Source organism: Ixodes scapularis, unplaced genomic scaffold, assembly GCF_016920785.2.
Source record: "Ixodes scapularis isolate PalLabHiFi unplaced genomic scaffold, ASM1692078v2 PGA_scaffold3__209_contigs__length_174095766, whole genome shotgun sequence".
Taxonomy (NCBI): domain Eukaryota; kingdom Metazoa; phylum Arthropoda; class Arachnida; order Ixodida; family Ixodidae; genus Ixodes; species Ixodes scapularis.
In genome coordinates, this window is record NW_024609868.1 from 171,288,284 (window position 1) to 171,306,069 (window position 17,786).

At 46.9% G+C, this 17,786-nt stretch overlaps 2 protein-coding genes across 4 annotated transcripts in view; one reads left to right on the plus strand and one right to left on the minus strand.

Annotated features, from left to right (window-relative positions):
• LOC8037522 (serine/threonine-protein kinase N2) overlaps positions 1-9,598 on the minus strand; it is a 95,250-nt gene extending 85,652 nt beyond the window's left edge. Inside the window, exon 1 of the mRNA XM_040214816.3 lies at positions 9,473-9,598. The gene's annotated coding sequence lies outside the window, so the exon portion shown is untranslated. The remainder of the gene's footprint in view (positions 1-9,472) is intronic.
• Positions 9,599-9,618: 20 nt separating this feature from the next.
• LOC8037523 (lariat debranching enzyme) overlaps positions 9,619-17,786 on the plus strand; it is a 33,664-nt gene continuing 25,496 nt past the window's right edge. For all 3 annotated transcript variants that reach the window (XR_006078141.1, XR_003918097.4, XM_029977331.4), the window contains exons 1-4: positions 9,619-10,147; positions 10,213-10,319; positions 12,050-12,174; positions 14,727-14,807. Coding sequence is in view for 1 of the 3 variants with exons in the window: in XM_029977331.4 (XP_029833191.1) it covers positions 10,058-10,147; positions 10,213-10,319; positions 12,050-12,174; positions 14,727-14,807 (403 nt within the window). In the remaining 2 variants the exon portion in view is untranslated. The remainder of the gene's footprint in view (positions 10,148-10,212; positions 10,320-12,049; positions 12,175-14,726; positions 14,808-17,786) is intronic.

A 17,786-nucleotide genomic window follows, 5' to 3' on the forward strand; every position in this document is an offset into this window, starting at 1 on the left:
TGCATAATGCAGATGCAATGATGGACACCTAACTACTGGATGCTTTGAATCTATTTTAACAGATTTCACTGAACTCCCGTTCCTCGCTGAGGAAGGGGGACGACGGAATATTGGCGGCAGTACATAATGCCTGGGTCGAATCTCCAGCGCCCTGGAACGCTTCCTTATCCCCCGTGCAAACACTAAGCATCGGGGAGGTGTGGAACGAATTGGTTGCTAATTGCAGCCTCCGGTGATGAACGGGGTCCAACGCCTTCACGATCGATGCCTGAGTGGAGCTGTACACGAGGCTACCCCAGTCGAGCTGGGAACAAATAACTGAGCGATAGATGCAACAAAATTGGTCCAATCCCCAAAACATATGCAACAAAACATTAACGGAGATACGAGGCACTCGTGTTTTAGGTTCTTGGTGTGCAGAAGTAAAGCCAATTTGCGATCAAATAAGATAACTAAGAATCTAACTTTTTACGGCAATTCGAATTTCATACATACTGTAAACGACTTATTTTTTGCAGGCTCAGTATTTTGCAATTTAGGTCAAAGCTGAAATTTCAGAATAATTTGCGGGTTCTAATGTTCGCGATGCGGTGGGATCTCAATATAGATTCCAATGCAGTTACGTTTTACTGGAATTGTTTGCGGAACCTATTTTTCGCAAATTGTAGGCGATTAGTGAAATTTAGGCCCACACGAAAATTAAGTTGTTTACATTATTTAAAGATGGTTCATAGAAAATTCCACGATGACTAAAAAAAAACCATAAGCTGTTATCTTTTTTTTAATCTCAAATTATTTGTATCAGGAAGCATGTTGTAAGGTGCAAAAAAACAACTAACACAGGAAGAAGACACTCGCACGGGCACCTGTGTGTGCTGGATTGTGTTTTTTGCACCTTAGACCATGCTTCTTAACGTTCACCAAGAAGCCCAATTACAAGTTATTCTACAGTACATTTGCATCAGCCCATTTAAACAAGTTATTGACTGTAGGTTGGACCCGATGTTTGCAAATTGATGAATTAGAGGACAAGACAAAAATCTGTAGGTCATCAACATATATATAGAGTACAGCACTGAAGGAGGTATTGCACTATCAACCAAATTCAATTCAAGAAAAAAGAGAGTGATGCTAAGTACACCTCCCTGAGGAATACCATTTCCCCGTAAAATCTCTCTAAAATGAGAGAGCTTTGAGGAAATAAATGAGACCTTTTGTTTCTGAAGGAGGTTTTCTGCCTTGATAAAATTACAAATATCCTATCATTAATTTGCACGCAAGCATGTTAACTCCCAACGTAAAGGGGGAATTTTGCAGTACTCCACGAGGCAAACTTATTTTTACAATTGTTCTTCAGGTGAAAATGAGTGTCGGGCACCTGCATCTCTATTAAACTTCATAATTTCTATTAATGACTTCTGCTACAACTGAGAATATATCATAGTCTTACAGGACACGAGAATTGGTATCCCAAGGTTTCATTCCTAATCCCTTACGGATAAATCATCACAGACATATGCTAGCATAGACTGCTATTAACCAAATAATATGCAATCAATGGGAATCCAATTGCAAATGTTTTCTGAGCAACCAACATCTATGGCAACTGCAGCATTTTCAACAACTGAGAAAGTTGTTTGTTTCCCAAAATTTTGTTTGGCTGAACATACACTTCCTGCTTACTGTCAGACATACTGACAGCCATTGTTCAAACCACCCCATCAGGATAAAAAAACATTTGATGCAACAAATAAAAAAATAAAAAAAAACCTTGACATTGACACAAAAACATGTCGAAGTGAAGCGTCAGTCTGATGGCATTTGAATGCCCCCAGGCCTCGGAGTAATTTGCAACAATTCACTCGAGACAAAGAATTAGGAAACAATAGCGCAGCAATGCTAGTTAAGAAAACAAGTATTTTGAGGCACACACCCAAAACTAATTTCCCTGGGGATTGAATACCGACACCCTACTCCTTAGAAGTGTGCATTACAGTCACAACAAGATCTCAAAAAGCATGCAGTACACCATTAGAGTAAAAACTAATATATGAAAACAGGCAAGCCCTTGACAAACTGCAAGTTTTTGAAGCCAGTGGCAGACACCAGCCATTTCACACATCGACTGCATCGCAGCAAAAGGGACGGAACATAACTGGAAGGCTTCTCCCCCAAAGATGACAGGCAAACTTGAGGCACGAACGAGACGCTGTCAACCCACGGAAATGAAAAGGCAAGAAAACATTCAAAAATGGAACCGCAAACAGTTTGAGATAAAAGGGAATTTCGCATGTTGCGTGTAAATGCAAAGTCGGAGCAAAGATGCTGTTTGAAACAGTCAGCCAACAGCTACGATTGGTGCCGTTGTCAAATGCAGGCCCCTAGTTGGCGAACAATCCAGCAATGATTGCTGCAATGCTACCCCAGCATATGTGCAGCCCTCAATGAAGCTGCTACACAGCACGCACAGCTGCTCTGCAATGGACCTTTTGCAAGAACAGTTCCGAGCACATGTGCACCGTCCTCGTACAGTGACGAAAGCACAAACTTTGGTCGGTGGATGAAAGTAAAAGTGGCCGAAGCTCAGTGGGGAGATAAGCTGTAGAAGGCGTTGAATTTGGGCTAGCTGGTCGAATATGATTAGGGGCTAAAGGCGCTAACTGGATAAGCTGAACCTCCTGCCTCCACCGCTTCTTTGGTGTTGCCATTTTTCTTCCACTCTGTGTTATGTAACTATGCGCCACCATGGTCTCCTCAAAAAGGTATGCTCGGTCTGCTAGATACTTCCCTTTTGCGACCCCGATACAATGACCGTTCTCGCTTGCTTCACTTCAATCACAAAATTTACATTCTCCTCGCAAAGAAAGCTTAAAGAGAATGGACGTTAGGACGAAATAGCACCCTATTTTCCTTAGTTAAAGGTAGTATTCTGCATTTTCTGAGTTTATTTTTTAGGAGAATCAAAGTGTCTTTTGGATTTTTTTTTCTTTTTTTTTTCCGAAATTTTTAGAGAAATGGTGAGTGAACACCAAGTAAGGTGTCAACTCATCATTTTCACTTAAGAAAATGAGCACATGGTGTCATATCCTACTGCTTGTCCCGTGGTAGTGGCACATATCCAAAAATAAACAGGATGGCTGGGTCACCCAGCCGTCACAACTGTCAGAGGCAAATGCTCACCTATCTGTGTTTTTGCACTAAAAGCGAAAGGTCTTCCGCCTACCTGTAACTTATTCACGGACTGTTTGCCTACAATCTCCACTTATCATGCAGACCTCTGACCCTCAGCGATATTCTCCTTCTGCGCTGGGCTCTTTCTCTCCCCCTTTGGGTTCTCCTTTCCCGTTTTGCACTGGATCGTTGTCATCCTACTGCACCTCTCCATGGCATCTGTTAGCAGACAGCCCTCCAAGGGCCATGCTTCCCATTGCACATTTGTACCTTTAGCTATTCTGAAAATTTGTACGGCAATACTAGGAAAGATAAGACTGGTGCAGTTTGACCCACTTTTCAAGACCTTATAGTTTTCCTAGCACGTGAGGTCCCGTTTAATGGCGCAAACGTTCATGCAAACAGTGTATTTTAGATTGGACAAGTATTGCATCAGATGAAGCATTTTGGAGGTAGGGCAGAAGTAGCTTATGGCTTACATGCAGCCTGAAACCAACGATGGAATTTTAGAACAGCCTATCAAAGCGAGGCATGCGAGCCAAACTAAGAAAAAGCCGAATCAAAGTCAAGTTCAAGCAGGAAGGTCAGCTTGAACAATGGACAAACACAGAGATTTGCCACGTGCCAAACAGGAGTTGTATACCGTATCCCACTGTCCTGCGGAAAATGCTACATTGGGCAAACTGGTCGCTGCATAAATAACCGGGCACGAGAGCATGCAGCGTCCCTGAAGAAAGCAGGAGCAGGGCATTTACCAGCCACTGCCGCACATGTAACTACAGCGCAGATTTCCATAATATAACGTAATAAATTGTTGAAGAATGAATCATATAGCGCAACACTTCAGTTGGAATAAAGGTTCCCTCCCCTCCCACTTTTATGCCTGGTAGTTTATTTAGCCTGTAAATATAGTTCCATAAAATGACTGCAAAAAATAGCATATCCACTAAAGCATGTCTATCAAAAAAAAGCCCCCCCCCCCCCCTTTTATTTTTGAATCTACAAAACTCAAGACTCCAAAATGATCAACTGCAAAAACAAGCAGCCACAAATATTGTGAAAACCTACCCTTCTGTTTTAAAGGTGACATAGGTCCTTAGCAGCGTTGAAACCAGAGCGAAGTCAGAATTTGCTGCTTTTTCGATCGACAAACACACGGGAACTATTTTAAAGGGGCCCGGCAATCATATTTAAGCGTCTACCTTTTATGTGGTTTCCACGTCTCTTGGGGTTTGGGCAAGCCAGCGGGCACGGAAAAAGTGGCTAAATATCAGTGCGCCATATTTTAACCGGACGACACGGAAACCTCCTCCACCGACAAGGGCGACCCGCGGTACCGAAAGCGCGCAAAATGTGACGTCTTTGGTCCTGGGCTTACTACTGGACAGAGCTGCTAAAAGCTTCTTTTTGGTCGAAATACAAAATATAAGTGGCGCGAACCGTTTCAATTATTTATAAAAGTAGTTTTTGTTCACTATTATAGATGAAAAAAAGAAAGAAATGCAGTTTATAAAGTACGGAAACAAGAAATGACCTGTCAACATACCCGCCACCAAGCGGTGGAAAAGGCGGCGCATACTAGAAAGGAGTAGGGGGATAAGGCACCGACTCGGAAAAATCCCGGATGTACGCGGTGGCGCTGCAGTCGTATGGACAGGAGGATTCGACCGGCTCCGAGCGCTCCGAAGGCCTTCGGCGAGAGGCTCTGTCTTGCGGTTTGGTCGTTTCGCGGTATGGCAGCGCGAAGTGGCTCCCATTCTGAACTGATCTTTACCCCGTGTTTGCTGTCGTTTGTGGCCAATGAAGTGTCATGCCGAATTAGTGTTTAATCGCGCAGCAAACGCAATGAAAGCCGCTTTGGCTGCCCGCTGCATACAGCCTATCCAGAACATGGTTTAGTGGCGCCCTCTGGCGCCGTCGACACCGAGTGCGGCGGCCGTGAGCGCTCGATGAGCTCACTACTCCTCCTCTACTTCACGGCCACTCAAGCCAGGACCTACGACGTCATGAAGGAGGTTATTTTTTGCTTGTTTTTGTAATTCTAAACTGCCTATAACTTTTAAAATAAAGCGAATTTCGCGAAAAGAAAAGTTTCACTAAGTTACTACGTTCAGTGCGCTCAGGTTCGGTGCAAATTAAAAAAAACAGTAAAAAGTCCTTGCAGGGCCCCTTTAAGTACCACATTTATTCAAATCAAGACCTGCCTTTTTTTTTTATTATCTCGTAGCAGCTTTTAAAAATTGGAGAGCAACCTAAAATCAAGACCAAAAAAGGTAGACCTGGAAAAGTTCTGAGCCCATCGCATTAGGCCGGGCGCTCCCCCGTGTCCACCTCTGCACTCAGCACTCGGGTCCAAAGCAGTGAAGCTTGACACAAACACTGCTGAGAGGCGCACGGAGGCAAGCGGCACACATGATAATCAAGTGATCTCATCAGGAGTACAAAACCCCAGTTCTGGCTTATCACAGCAATGTTTTCTCGTGACCTTTGGCTGCCAATGCCGCGTGGAAATTTAGACCATGTCGGCGATCAACCGCCCAGCGCGGTTGACGAGCAATTTTTAAACTTCGTCTCGTCTTATTTGAAAGCGCAGCCGACGCTACAAGCAAATGGCACCAACCAACTAGTGCCAAAGCGCGACATTAGGGCATTCGTTAATCTTCCTGTGCATGTTCTTTCATCACTAGATCAATCAAGTAGAGCTTATGCCTTGTAACTTGCGCCTTCAGTATGTGTCTTTATGGTTGTATGTGTTAGAACCTTTGACTGTGCTCTGACCTAAGATGAAACAAACTATACCTTGAGTAAAGATACTGTGAAATACATATTTGTGCCATTTTCCTTTCCTCGCACTCTTCTCTATATTAAAATCAACCGAGAATAAAGTACTTTTCATTTTTGACTTAGCTTAAGCCTATTTCAGCGCAGGCTTGGCACAATTCCTAACAAAAATGGCATTTTGGCACAAGATGTAGTAGACTTTCTCTCATGGTGTAAATTGGAGCAAATGGTGCAGCGCTTCTGTCACTTCATTTGTGTCACATACTGGCCGCCCTGCTGGTAACTGTACCTTACACTAAGGACACTTCAACAAATCCCTCCACGGTAAACTCGATTGTGTTTTGTTGAAAGTTTCACAAAAAGTATATTTATTATACAAGGGGTTAACGAGCTCTGTCTCACCTTTAACGTGCATTTTCACCGGAATTTCCCAAAGAGAAAATAAGTTTGCAGCTTGTGAGACAGACCCTGAAGAGACCCTGAACTGAAGATTCCGAGTTTGCAGCTGAAGACGGACATCTGCTAATCATGCCTGCCCAGGGGCCCTAATCTGGACACTTGGCGAAAAAGTCGGCGAAAAATCCCGCGGCTCTGGTTGGTCGGCGCCAAGGTCAAGTGCGATGCCGGCCAATCACGCCCGCCAGATTTCTCGCCGAGTTTCTCGCCAAGTGTCCAGATTAGGGCCCCAGATCTGCTGATAGCATCCGAATCCAATAAAAGATGTGCAATAAGTGGATGAAAGCTGCCGCTGCCAAGCAGTCTAAATCTGAAGACAAAGGATTGCTCAAAGGCAGTTCTGTCAAATAGACAAACAAGTGTACGCAGCTCAGAGATGTGCTTTGTCTGCACAAATAACCACAACGAAAAATTCCGCTGTCATGGTCAAGTGACCTGAAAAATCGCTTTTATGGGAAATTCGAGAGAATGATGCTGACTTATTGTTCAAAACCTTGTTTTTAAAATTCGAGAAAAGTACCATAACTTTTGAAGAGATTTTGATGCCCCATCTCTGCTATCTATTCTCCCTCCCTCCCTCCCCTCTCCCTCTCTCCCCCCCCCCCCCCCCCAGCAATCAAACCATGACTATGATTTCCCAAATATTCCATTCATTCTACACATACGTCGCCCATGTTTTCACCCCATCTGCTCCTTGCAGTGAAAATAAATCCAAGGGTCGTCCCTAACCCTACAGACCACATAAGTATACAGGCCTGCAACACAAAGTACCAAAACAAAACTGCTGAAACAGCAGTTGTAGCTACTCCAGTCTTTTGACAGCCAAATTAAGATTGAGAAAAGAACCACAAATGCCCTAACAGTCGAAAACCCAAAGCTGTGAGGTGAGCGAAGAGCATATGTCATTAGACAACACAAGTAAAAAAAATCCTTTGAGCGCGTTTTGCTGCACACATAAAGAAAAAAGAAGTGCAATCCCAATGTCACTCATTGTGTACGGTGGTCTGTGCTGTCATCCAGAAAGAGGAACCGTAACTCACCCCTACAATGGCATGCGACAGCCGCAAAAACAACGGGGCGCCCCACGCCCAAACACGAAAGGAGGAGGATGCTGTAGCCACCAAGTTGTTCCCTTGCGGAGCCTAAAACAGGTCCCAAATCTTACGTAATACTCCTCACGTAACTTGGCTAAAGGCGCCTCCCCCCCCCCTATTTCTAAGGTTCCAACTTTAGGCCATCAGTTACAAATGCTTTCATACAGCAGAATTTTCGAGTCAACAAGGAAAGAAAACCTCATTGCGGACTTCTGACAGCAAAGAGCTCCCTTCCTATGAAAGTTATGGACACAACAAAATAAGCAAACTGTTGGTAATCACTAAAAGAACACGACACTCGTGCTGTGTTTGGCGGTGAAAGGGGCAATAAATCACTTTTTGCAAGTCTATTTATGGTCATAACTCAATCCATGAGCTCTAAGCATCCTAAAAAACAACATGACATTCATGCGTGGTTAATTGATTATCTGTGAACTATCAGATGGGGAGAAGAGAGCTTCTCCTCATTCGAGAACACCTTCCGGTGTCTGCGATGGTTCAGAGGTAATCAATCTTTGATACCAATTTTAATGGAGAAATGGCCACGCATGAATGTCATGTTTTTTTTGTTTTTTTTTTTAGGATGCTTAGAGCCCATAGATTGAGTCATGACCATAGATAAGCTATCGCAGAAAGTTGTTTAATTCCCTTTTCAGTACACACGGGTGAGTGAGGACCCAACTAAAGCAAGCAAAGGTACAGATACAGTAGACATATAAGTTGAGTCACATAATTTCTCGTAATTCTGTTGAAGCCGATCCATGATCAGCAATACTTGGGAGATGTTAATTCTATTTCGTTGCCCATCGTGTGGCAGTGGGCTATCTTGTGAAAAGTTGCAATAGGCTTTTTAAGTGGGGAGTTTTAAAGTGACGACGTTGACTGTCCTTGCAAGTGGCATCGACATCGTTGATGATGCCTCTTTCAACTATGCCCACACTTATGAACACACGGGTCTGTGTGCAAGTAGTAAGGTGAGAGCCGGGTAAAGAAATAAAAGAAATCGGATTCGAGAGCCCAGGCTCAACAAACTGTGCACAAATCGTTCGGTGCTCAAAACGAATTTTTCCGCACCCATACAACCGGCTTTGAGGGGTAACATCACACACAATACATAACTCCCCCGCGGTTTAAAGATGTCCCAGATGCGGTCGCTCCACCTCGATCCTGCCTCCAAGGAAGTTCCGTTAGCCTGAGAATGCGGGATCGTGCGCCGGGCACCACTTACACAGTTCGGCCGGAGTCCAGTGCATCTACCGCGTTCGAGCACCGGATCAACAAGCCGTGTCGCACGCACCCGACACGAAGAAGTCCGGCTCTCGAAGCGAGCAACCGACCGCCGTGCCAACTGGTCCGTGCAGTTACGTGATCCGACGCCGACTATACTCGGAAAATGCGGTCACTCTCGGGCCTCGCGTTCACACGCTTCTGTCGCCCTCGGTCGCTGGGATGACCAAGCTGACCCCAGACAAATTAGCAGCCGCTGCCACCACCGACGACGACGGACGGCGCCAGTGGCAGAATGCGATGCGGCTCGTCGCAAACAACAAAAAAATAAATAAAAGGTGACGTTTCTTTTGACGCGCAACTTGTGGGCAACGGTGACTCCGCGTGTTATTTAAGCTGCGCCCGATGTGTATATTTATCTCCTCGGACTGGCGAGTCGCCCGAGCTGACGAAACGGCGGAAGTGAGCCACCACCACTGTTCTCGCGGACGTCTGTTCTACCCCGCCTCGGTTCACGGACGTATCTCGCGCACGGCGAGCGCAGTACACGAGGGTGTTGGCCGGAGCGAGACGGGCGCCAGCGAACGAGTGCGCACGACATCGCGGTTTTGAACGTGACCGGTGCAACTTGGACGGCCAAGACGGCCGCGATTGTTCGCGAGTGCCGATACGCGATGACACTCTGGATCGGCCGTCGACGCCGAGGAAGGCGCCGCGACAGCGAGCTGAGTGAAAGGGCTTACTTGATCTTCGGTTAATTCATGAGAGGGCCCAGTCCGCCGGGTTATCCTTTGGGATCAACACGAAAACCGAGAAATTTCGACGACGATTTAGCCCTAAAATTTCACGGAGACATCAACAATACCGAATTCGCTACTTCCCCCATTTCACCCGGTCACGTGGCAGAGTTTCGTCCAATCAAAAGTGTCTCTATGTTGTTGCCTACGCAAGCTGGTGAGTTTTCTTTTTCCGCCACTTTCATGATCTCAATTTCGACACTTTATAGCGTGCAAAAAAAATATTACACAAAAAATTAACTTTTTTTGTAACTAATCAGTTCGTTTTTTTTTATTTTATGGGAACTAGCAGAAATTGTAACGTGATCAATCCGTAAACTGTACGACTCTACTCAAAAATTGCTCTACTACGACTCTACGAACCATGGCAAAAATATGGCGGCCTCCACTGTCGCACTGACTGTCGCATAACAAACTACAGCAACAAACGCCGCCTTTCTGACTGCAAAAAGTTACAAAGTTTTTTTGGTTAACTTAGTGGTCACTGCGTGCGTTAAGGAATATTTGTCTCGGGCAACAAGATCTTCCACAATGAGAATAGCCGTAGAAGGATGTGCGCACGGGGAACTTGACAAGATTTACGAGACAATCCAAGCCATAGAAGAGCGCCACAAGTTCACCGTAAGTTCGGTTCAGTCCACGACCCGCGGCGTCTTTCTGAATTGTGTCGCCGTCGTTTTTTCCAGGTTGACCTCTTAATAATCTGCGGCGACTTCCAAGCGGTGCGAAATGCGTCGGACATGGACTGCATGGCTGTCCCCAAAAAGTACCAGGAGATGAAGGACTTCCACAAGTACACTTTCAACTTCTCCCCAACGTTATTAGAAGGAGTCCAGGAACCGTAGCGGCTTTCACCGGAGGAGCGCAGGCCGCTGCGGTAGCGGGCGAAACAGTAGCGTTGCCGTCGCCAGAGGATCGGTTTCCCCCGCGTCGTCTGCTGCACTTGCATGGTTTGCTGCGGGCTCCACCTGATCCGCGGCGAATCCTTCGCTAGCCTGCATCGGTTTTAGAAGGATCGACTAATCTCGAGATGGAAACCCACTTTTTTTTTTTTTTTTTAAATTGCCGATTTGAGACGGCGTTTGTTGAGGTTGTTACTGTCGGGACAAGGCTGGCGAGAATGAGACGTTTAATTCGGGTAAAAGGTAAAACAAGCAAAAATTGGGGTGTGTGGCCTGGACACCCCAACAAAGGTTGTCTTTGCGGTGCCGTGCTTTATTACTGCCTATCCCGAATCCTTCAGTGCGGCATCACCACTTCTCATGGTTTCTTGTCTTCTTCCTTCCCTTCTTCAATCCTCCTAGAACAACCATAACACCGATGTACATCCATTTCTCTCCCAACTAGACGGCCCTTCGACGAGGGCACGAGCAAAGGGAATAAATATATTTACCTCTCGGCGATTAATAATCTACTTGCTCGGGCTTGCCAGAGGTTGGACACAGAACCATAAGCCTCAGAGTTTGTGAAACAGGAAGAAGAAAACTTTGTGGTCCTAACGAGGTGATCACACGAGAGTCATGCGCACCCATTTCACTGTCACCAGATTTCTTTTCAGTGGAAAACGGGACATAGTTTTGTGCCGTGGGAGGGAGCAAATGTGCGTGCCTTTATTGGCTCTTTTCGTTGTTCTTCATTGTCGCGGGCAGGATGCTCGCGAACCAGGGCCTGCACTTTTTTATTTCACTCCGCTACGGGTCTCGGTGTATGCTACAAGCCATCCAAGCTGGTCTGGGCCCAGGAGCCTGCCACACGACCCGTGCTTTGCTCGCTGCACCCGATCACGGAGTTGCAAAGCGCTTTCCCAAGAATGGAATAGCTCAAAGGGCTTCTAGCATTCTCTGTAGTTCTTCTTCGGGATGACTTGGAACATTCATTAAAGCCAGGGAGGCTTAAAATAGAGAGCGGCAGGTGTCACATTATGCGAAGTGCAACGGAAGCTGTTTTATGAAAAACTGCCAGCGTTTTTGTTTATCCTTCGATTCATACCGCTTCGTTGCTCTCGTCTCATCCGCATGTCTCTTCGCACATTCCTCTCTCTCGGGTCCGTGCCATTTGACGGCACAGCACCGCAAGCCCCATGAACTTGCCGATCGACTCTTGGCAGTTTCCGAGAATCCGTCTCTCGAGTGTCAGTCGACGCTCTCCGTTTTTCTCTCGGGGTGCGCCACCTCCTCCGACCCGACTTCTCGGGTTGAAACGTTTGTTGGCTTCGTGAACTGGAGCACTGGGCTGTCCCCGATAGAGTGAGAAAGGCGTGTCTTTCAAGCACGTGCTCCGCACTTTGGCTGCGCTCAAGGTGCAAAAGGCGTCCTCGTCGCAGGTAGGAAGCTCGTCGTGGAGGCGGGGCAGCCGAGGCTGCTCCCACCGCCGAGTGAGTGACTGTAGCATCGTTGCGAAGACGAAAGGAACTAGACGAGCGACTTTCGTCCCGTCTGCGAGTGCGCATAAAAAATGGCGACTGCCGACCCAAGGTGGCTGCGCATGGCCTACCGTAACGAGGCGCGCCCGCCTCGCACGCAGGTACTACTCGGGAGAGAAGAGGGCGCCACTGCTGACCCTCGTGATTGGTGGGAATCACGAGGCCTCTAACTACCTGGCAGAACTGGCCTTTGGGGGCTGGCTGTGTGAAAACATCTACTACATGGGTAAGGCCAGTCTCAGTTTCTCCATCTGTATGGGCACTCGGCCAACTGTCAAAAGCTTCGTTTGATCCCTAGAACCCGTATGTCACCTTTGCCCTAAGTCAGGGTTTCTGAAGCTTTTAGAGCGCAGCTATCGGCATGCCAACACCGCTTCTCTGCTTGCGATGCGGTAAAGCCGCTTTCCAAATAAAGAGCAGGGAGCAGACGACATTGCAAAGACTGTCGCCGCCGGCCTTTCCAACATCTTCTGCAGCTCAAAGTGGCTTCTTGGCCGCGGCAGCAAAGCACAGCAGTCTGAGACTTAGTAAACTTTGTGAATTTTATTCTTTTTTCTTAAATTACCACAAAATTTCTCTTCGCTATATCTGTGGAAGCTGCTCAATTTCTTTTGCTAGAAACAGACACAAATGCATTGCAAAAGTACATATGGGAGTTGGAGATCATGATCGCTTCGCTGTAGCCACTATTTTGTTATAATCAGCTTCGTTATAACCGGTCTTGACAGTATTCGGTTTGTATTTGTAAATTTGAGTATTTGCACACCCCTAGGACTTTTTTTCAAACTTTTTATTGCGCACCGAAATTAGCCCACCACTTATTTTTACCCAATTTGCTTTCGTTTTTGGGTGGGCCATCTCTCGGGATAATACGGTTGTGTGACCGGATAAAACGATGAGCATACTTCTCCATGGATGAAGAAAGAATAAAACAATTAAACAGGGACAGCACAACCACATCTTTCAACTAGCAAGAGACGAGTAAACTTTCAACAGCGAGCAGCCGACTATAGACCTTTGCAAAAAGAGCGCTCTGGCCGCCGCCATTTCGCAAATCAAGCGACCCCTATTAGCCAGAAATTTCTGGCACCCACCTGAGCTGTGGAAACCCGATCAGCGTGACTCGCCACCTGCATTGTGCATTCGGAGTTCGCCGGATTTTCTTGGAAGTTTTTACTTTATTCACCTGTTTAAGATGCTTACCCTTTGTACGTTATCTTCCACTGTGAGAACCAGGGGATACCAGGGCTCGTAGCCTGCTCGGCCTTCGCAGGAAACAAACAAAGAGAGCAAACGTTAAGCAGCACGCGACGCAGGCAGTTTGACGTTCTTGGAGGATTATTTCCGTTGAGATAATCTCCAAAAGGCCTTCCCGGCTGTGTTCCGGGTCTTCGCGAAAAATAACTGATAGGGTCGGGTCCGGGGTGTGGGGACGTTCGTTCATTTGCTTTGAAGCTGTACAAAAAAGGAGCTCTCTTCTACATGTTCCCCAAAACACGCCGGCTTCCGTCCGATTGTCGTGAAGTGACTATCGTCAACACTGTATGTTGGATATGCTGTGTTATTTGAGACCATTCTCAAATCCTGTTCGGATAACGCGGCACCGTAGGGTACGTACAGTATATGCTGTTCGATTGATGAGACTCATTGAATTTCATGTTGTGGGGGGGAATATCCATGCAGTTCGGATATCATGTGTGGTCAAATAATTTGACCTATATAGATTGACACGGCTAAGTGTACGGTGCCAAAAAACGATGAACATAAAATGAAACAAACATTCCAGTTGCATTTGTTCTGTCGCGCACGGACTCACCAAAACGGCTTTCATTTCTTTGTTTTTGTTCCCAAAAATAGAGCACTGCTTTTTTAAATACCTCTATAAATTATGCTCGCCACAGAACACAAAATAAAAAAAAAACGCGGCAATTCAGCCGCTACCAGCGTCCGGAATTGCGCTTACGCAGGCTGCCACAGCCTACTGACGAGAAACTCCACAGCTCAACGCAGTCGGGCAACACTGACGTACACTCTCGAAACCAGGGACGTGCGCTGTAAATCGCTTCGTTCGAGACTGCCGCTGGAAAGGTCTATACCCAGGAGGAGAACGGGGGAGAAGGGAAGATAAGAAACGCGAAGTGCAAGGCAGAGTGGTGGGCTTATCTCAGATTTTAGAAATTCAACCTCAGTTTTCGTCAGCAGGAGGGGAGGGTTTGACACATTGTTTTTTGCTGTGGTCATCGCAAATGATTTTATGATCTCCCTGCCGAATCTGCTGTCATGCCCCCCCCCCCCCCCAGGATTTTTGTTTCATCAAAGAGGGGATGACAACTCAAACACGAATGGGCATGTATGACTATGGGATGATAAGAATTTGGAGAGGCCTTAGAAATTCGTTGTGATGTTCGCGGAGTCTGTGATTGGTGCATCTGCCAGTCTGACCTATGTATTGGTGGCCGCAGCTCAAAGGGATGGAGTAAACTTTCTTCTCTTTGCATGGAATAAATTTCTTTTCGTGTTTAACAGTGCAGCCAATCGGAATCTGGTTGTTGTTCACTTGTTGACAGAGTTGTTTAAGACTCATGCGGCACAAGAAGACAACATTCGTGTCGAACTTTGAGGCAATGGATTTTATTTGGTGGGCTGAATTGTGTACGTAAGGAATGACGGCGAATCGGGCCCCGTTTACTTGTTTTAATCTTTCTTCATCCATGACTTAAATCAACACGCTCTTCTCCCAAGCATACTTCTCCAGCTGCGGGTTGCCCTCTCTTTCAGGCTATGCAGGTGTGGTGAACGTGAATGGCGTGAGGATAGCGGGGATCTCGGGGATCTACAAAGGACCCGACTACATGAAAGGTGGGAAGCAGGCACCCCGGCTCCACGACCAATCTGCTTTCACTCGCATCGCGCATTGTGCATTCCTTTGGCAGTAATGTGCCAAACTGTGCCAAAGTGTCGGACCACTTCGTTTCATTAGAATGTGGGGAGTAGCCATCAACATTACACCAAAAATGCATTTCTCTTTCTCAATTGTTGAAAACTCAAGGAACCGCTTCACTGCGGGATCTTTACGGCATGCATGGGGGAATGGGATATCGTTGATTCAATCGTTGTACTGTGTAGACCGCATATAACGTATGTCACGGGAGTCGCGAAAATCCACACTACAAGCGGTACCGCGCTATAACCAAAACATCAATTTTTCAGGCCAAAATACATGCCATGAGACAACTTACCTTTGTAAAAGAATTTATTTTATGTTAGACGAAAAATAAAGCTGTCTGAGGAGGGTCCTTATTTTACCAGACTAGTACACTTCTCTCTCAAGTGTGTCACACATTTTGAAAAAAATGAGTGACTTTTGCCTGGCGCAGCCTTTTAACGGCGTTGCGGACGACCTGGTCTTCGGCAACCCTAAGGCATTTGAACACCTCTTCACTGAAGGAGTTCTGCTCACAGTGAACCTTCAGTTTCTGTAAGAATTCCAGTGCATCTTTACTTGAAACTTCCAGCGTGCTCTCTTCGTTGTCGTCCGGCTCATCTTCGGGTGGACTCGCCCCAGAACCTCGGGCCGCTGACGCAATAGCCTCATCGGTGGTTGCTTCCTCACGGATAAGAGAGTCGTCGTCATCCTCATCAACATAGTTTTGAAACATGTCGTTTGCAGGAACAAAGTTGTTTTCCACAAGGTCGGACCACACGTCGTTCGCTCCAATCGCCTCGTCAATCGCATCACTGCGCAGATCGGCGTCCTCTGAATTCCCTGCATCGCGCATAAACCCTGCGTTGCGAAAACACTTCTGGACGGTTGTGGCCTTTACTTGCCACCACGACGCGGTGATCATGTCGATGGCGCCTCTCAAGTCCACCTTGAGGCGTTCATCTCGTTGCAATTTCAAGACGACTCTTTCGCACATGCGCTTCTTGTAGAGCACTTTGACTGTAGCGATGACGCCCTGATCGAGAGGCTGGCTTTTAGCAATGGTGCTTGCCGGCAGGAACTTCAAACTGACTGCGCTTAATTGTGGCTGCACATTGCGAGCGCTGCAGTTGTCCAGAATAAGGACGATGCACCGTTTTTCTGCGACCATGGCCTCATCGAAACTTTTCAGCCAACTAGCAAAGAACTCTTGGGTCATCCAGGCCTTTCCATTTGCTGTGTACACCACAGGCAGACACAGTGATCAGTGTTTCGTGCTGACCCAGGTGCTTGAGTGAGACTTCTTGAAGTGAAGTAGTGTGTGTTTAGCAGCTGTCGGAGGTGTTAGTGATAGGAAGCGACGCGGGGTTTTGGCTTCCATAGCGCGGTTCTTTCGTTTTCCTCTTTGCTTGCTTAGCGTGCTTTTTTTTTTGTTGTTGTTGTTGTTTTGCTTGTTTGCGCGTGCAAATGCTGACTTTTCGGAGATGTCAGATGCATGATCCCGACAGTGAGCCTCCCAGCAGCCATGTCTCCCCGAAAGGAATGCTATTTGGCTGGAGGCAATCGGGCGCTCGCGTAGCGACCAACGTGTCTAGTTACGTTCTCGTCATATCGCTCTGGAGGCCGTCGAGATTCGCCCCGTGTGCACCTAACGTCCGCGACTGGACAGAAAATAAAAAAGCACTATGTCTGCTACGTAAAAAGTAGTCTCAGTTCATGCATCTGTAGGCAGGTACGAAATCGTGCCCAAATTTATTCACACCGCACGATGCAACACGTCGCTGTACAAACGCAGTTCAACACGAAGCATAAAAACGGCAGATTTAGGACAACAATTCGGAGTCCATTGTTCAATTAAACCGACGTAATTTTGTTGAAAACGCCCGCAGCTTTTTACTCACGGTATGCGTCGGGAAACTTCCACATTTTGAAACAGAACGAGGCAGATTTACTTTTAAAAACGCTCCCAGCGTCCTCCCGGACCAGTTTGACTGGATCAGCTGACGACGACGGGACTTAACTGGTTGAACGTCAACCCCACAACCAATTTGCACTCCGTGTTAGCACCGCATTACACACCACGAACGTTTCAGCTCTGTCGCATCGCCGTGTTGCACCAAACAGAACGAGATCGCCGAAACCAACGCAGCGCTGTCGTGAACCTTGGCTTGTGGTTGCGCAGTCGTGGATTCTGTGACTCCCTTCGCTTTCAAAGCGCGCACGACGATTACGAACGATACTTTCCGTCTTCCGGGAACATCACAGGTGCAGTTCTCCGGTCACGTCTTCGCTACATGTGCTCGCGAACCGCGTCTGCCGCGTCAAACCAAAATAATACCGCGGCCTGGCGTAGTTGCCGGAAGTCGAGATGCTGCGTCGTTCAACTCCGCAACGCAAGGCGAGTGAGGGGCGGGGCGTACTCCTCTTCCGCGGGGGTCGAAAGAGCGGGAGTTTCAAATGTGGAGAAGTTCTGACTCTACTAAGTTACGTCCTGTAGCGTAAATATTGATAAAAAAAATTATTTTTTTAGCGGAACATTTGTTTTGTGACATGCTTGTCCCAATTAGGCTGTTTAAAAAAAAACTTTTTTTTCTTTGCAGTTACCCTTTAAAGCAACGGGGTCGTTTGTATTTCCAGATGATAAACAAGCGCCGCTTGTCGGAGCTGTCCATGTTTGCGCAAAACAAAACCGTGACACGTTCCTTTGAGACTTTGCGGCCGGAAGGGGCCGGAACAGGGTTCACCTCTCAACGCAAGAGTGCGATCGGGAAGCATGTTGTAGCACAGACCAGCTTCATCGGCATCATAGATGTCTTTGTCCGCGTACGCGGAAAGCATCATCTCGCGATGAATGCAAAACCACACCTGGATGCTGGCGTCGTCGACTTCCCCACTTTCGCCCAAAATAACTTTGC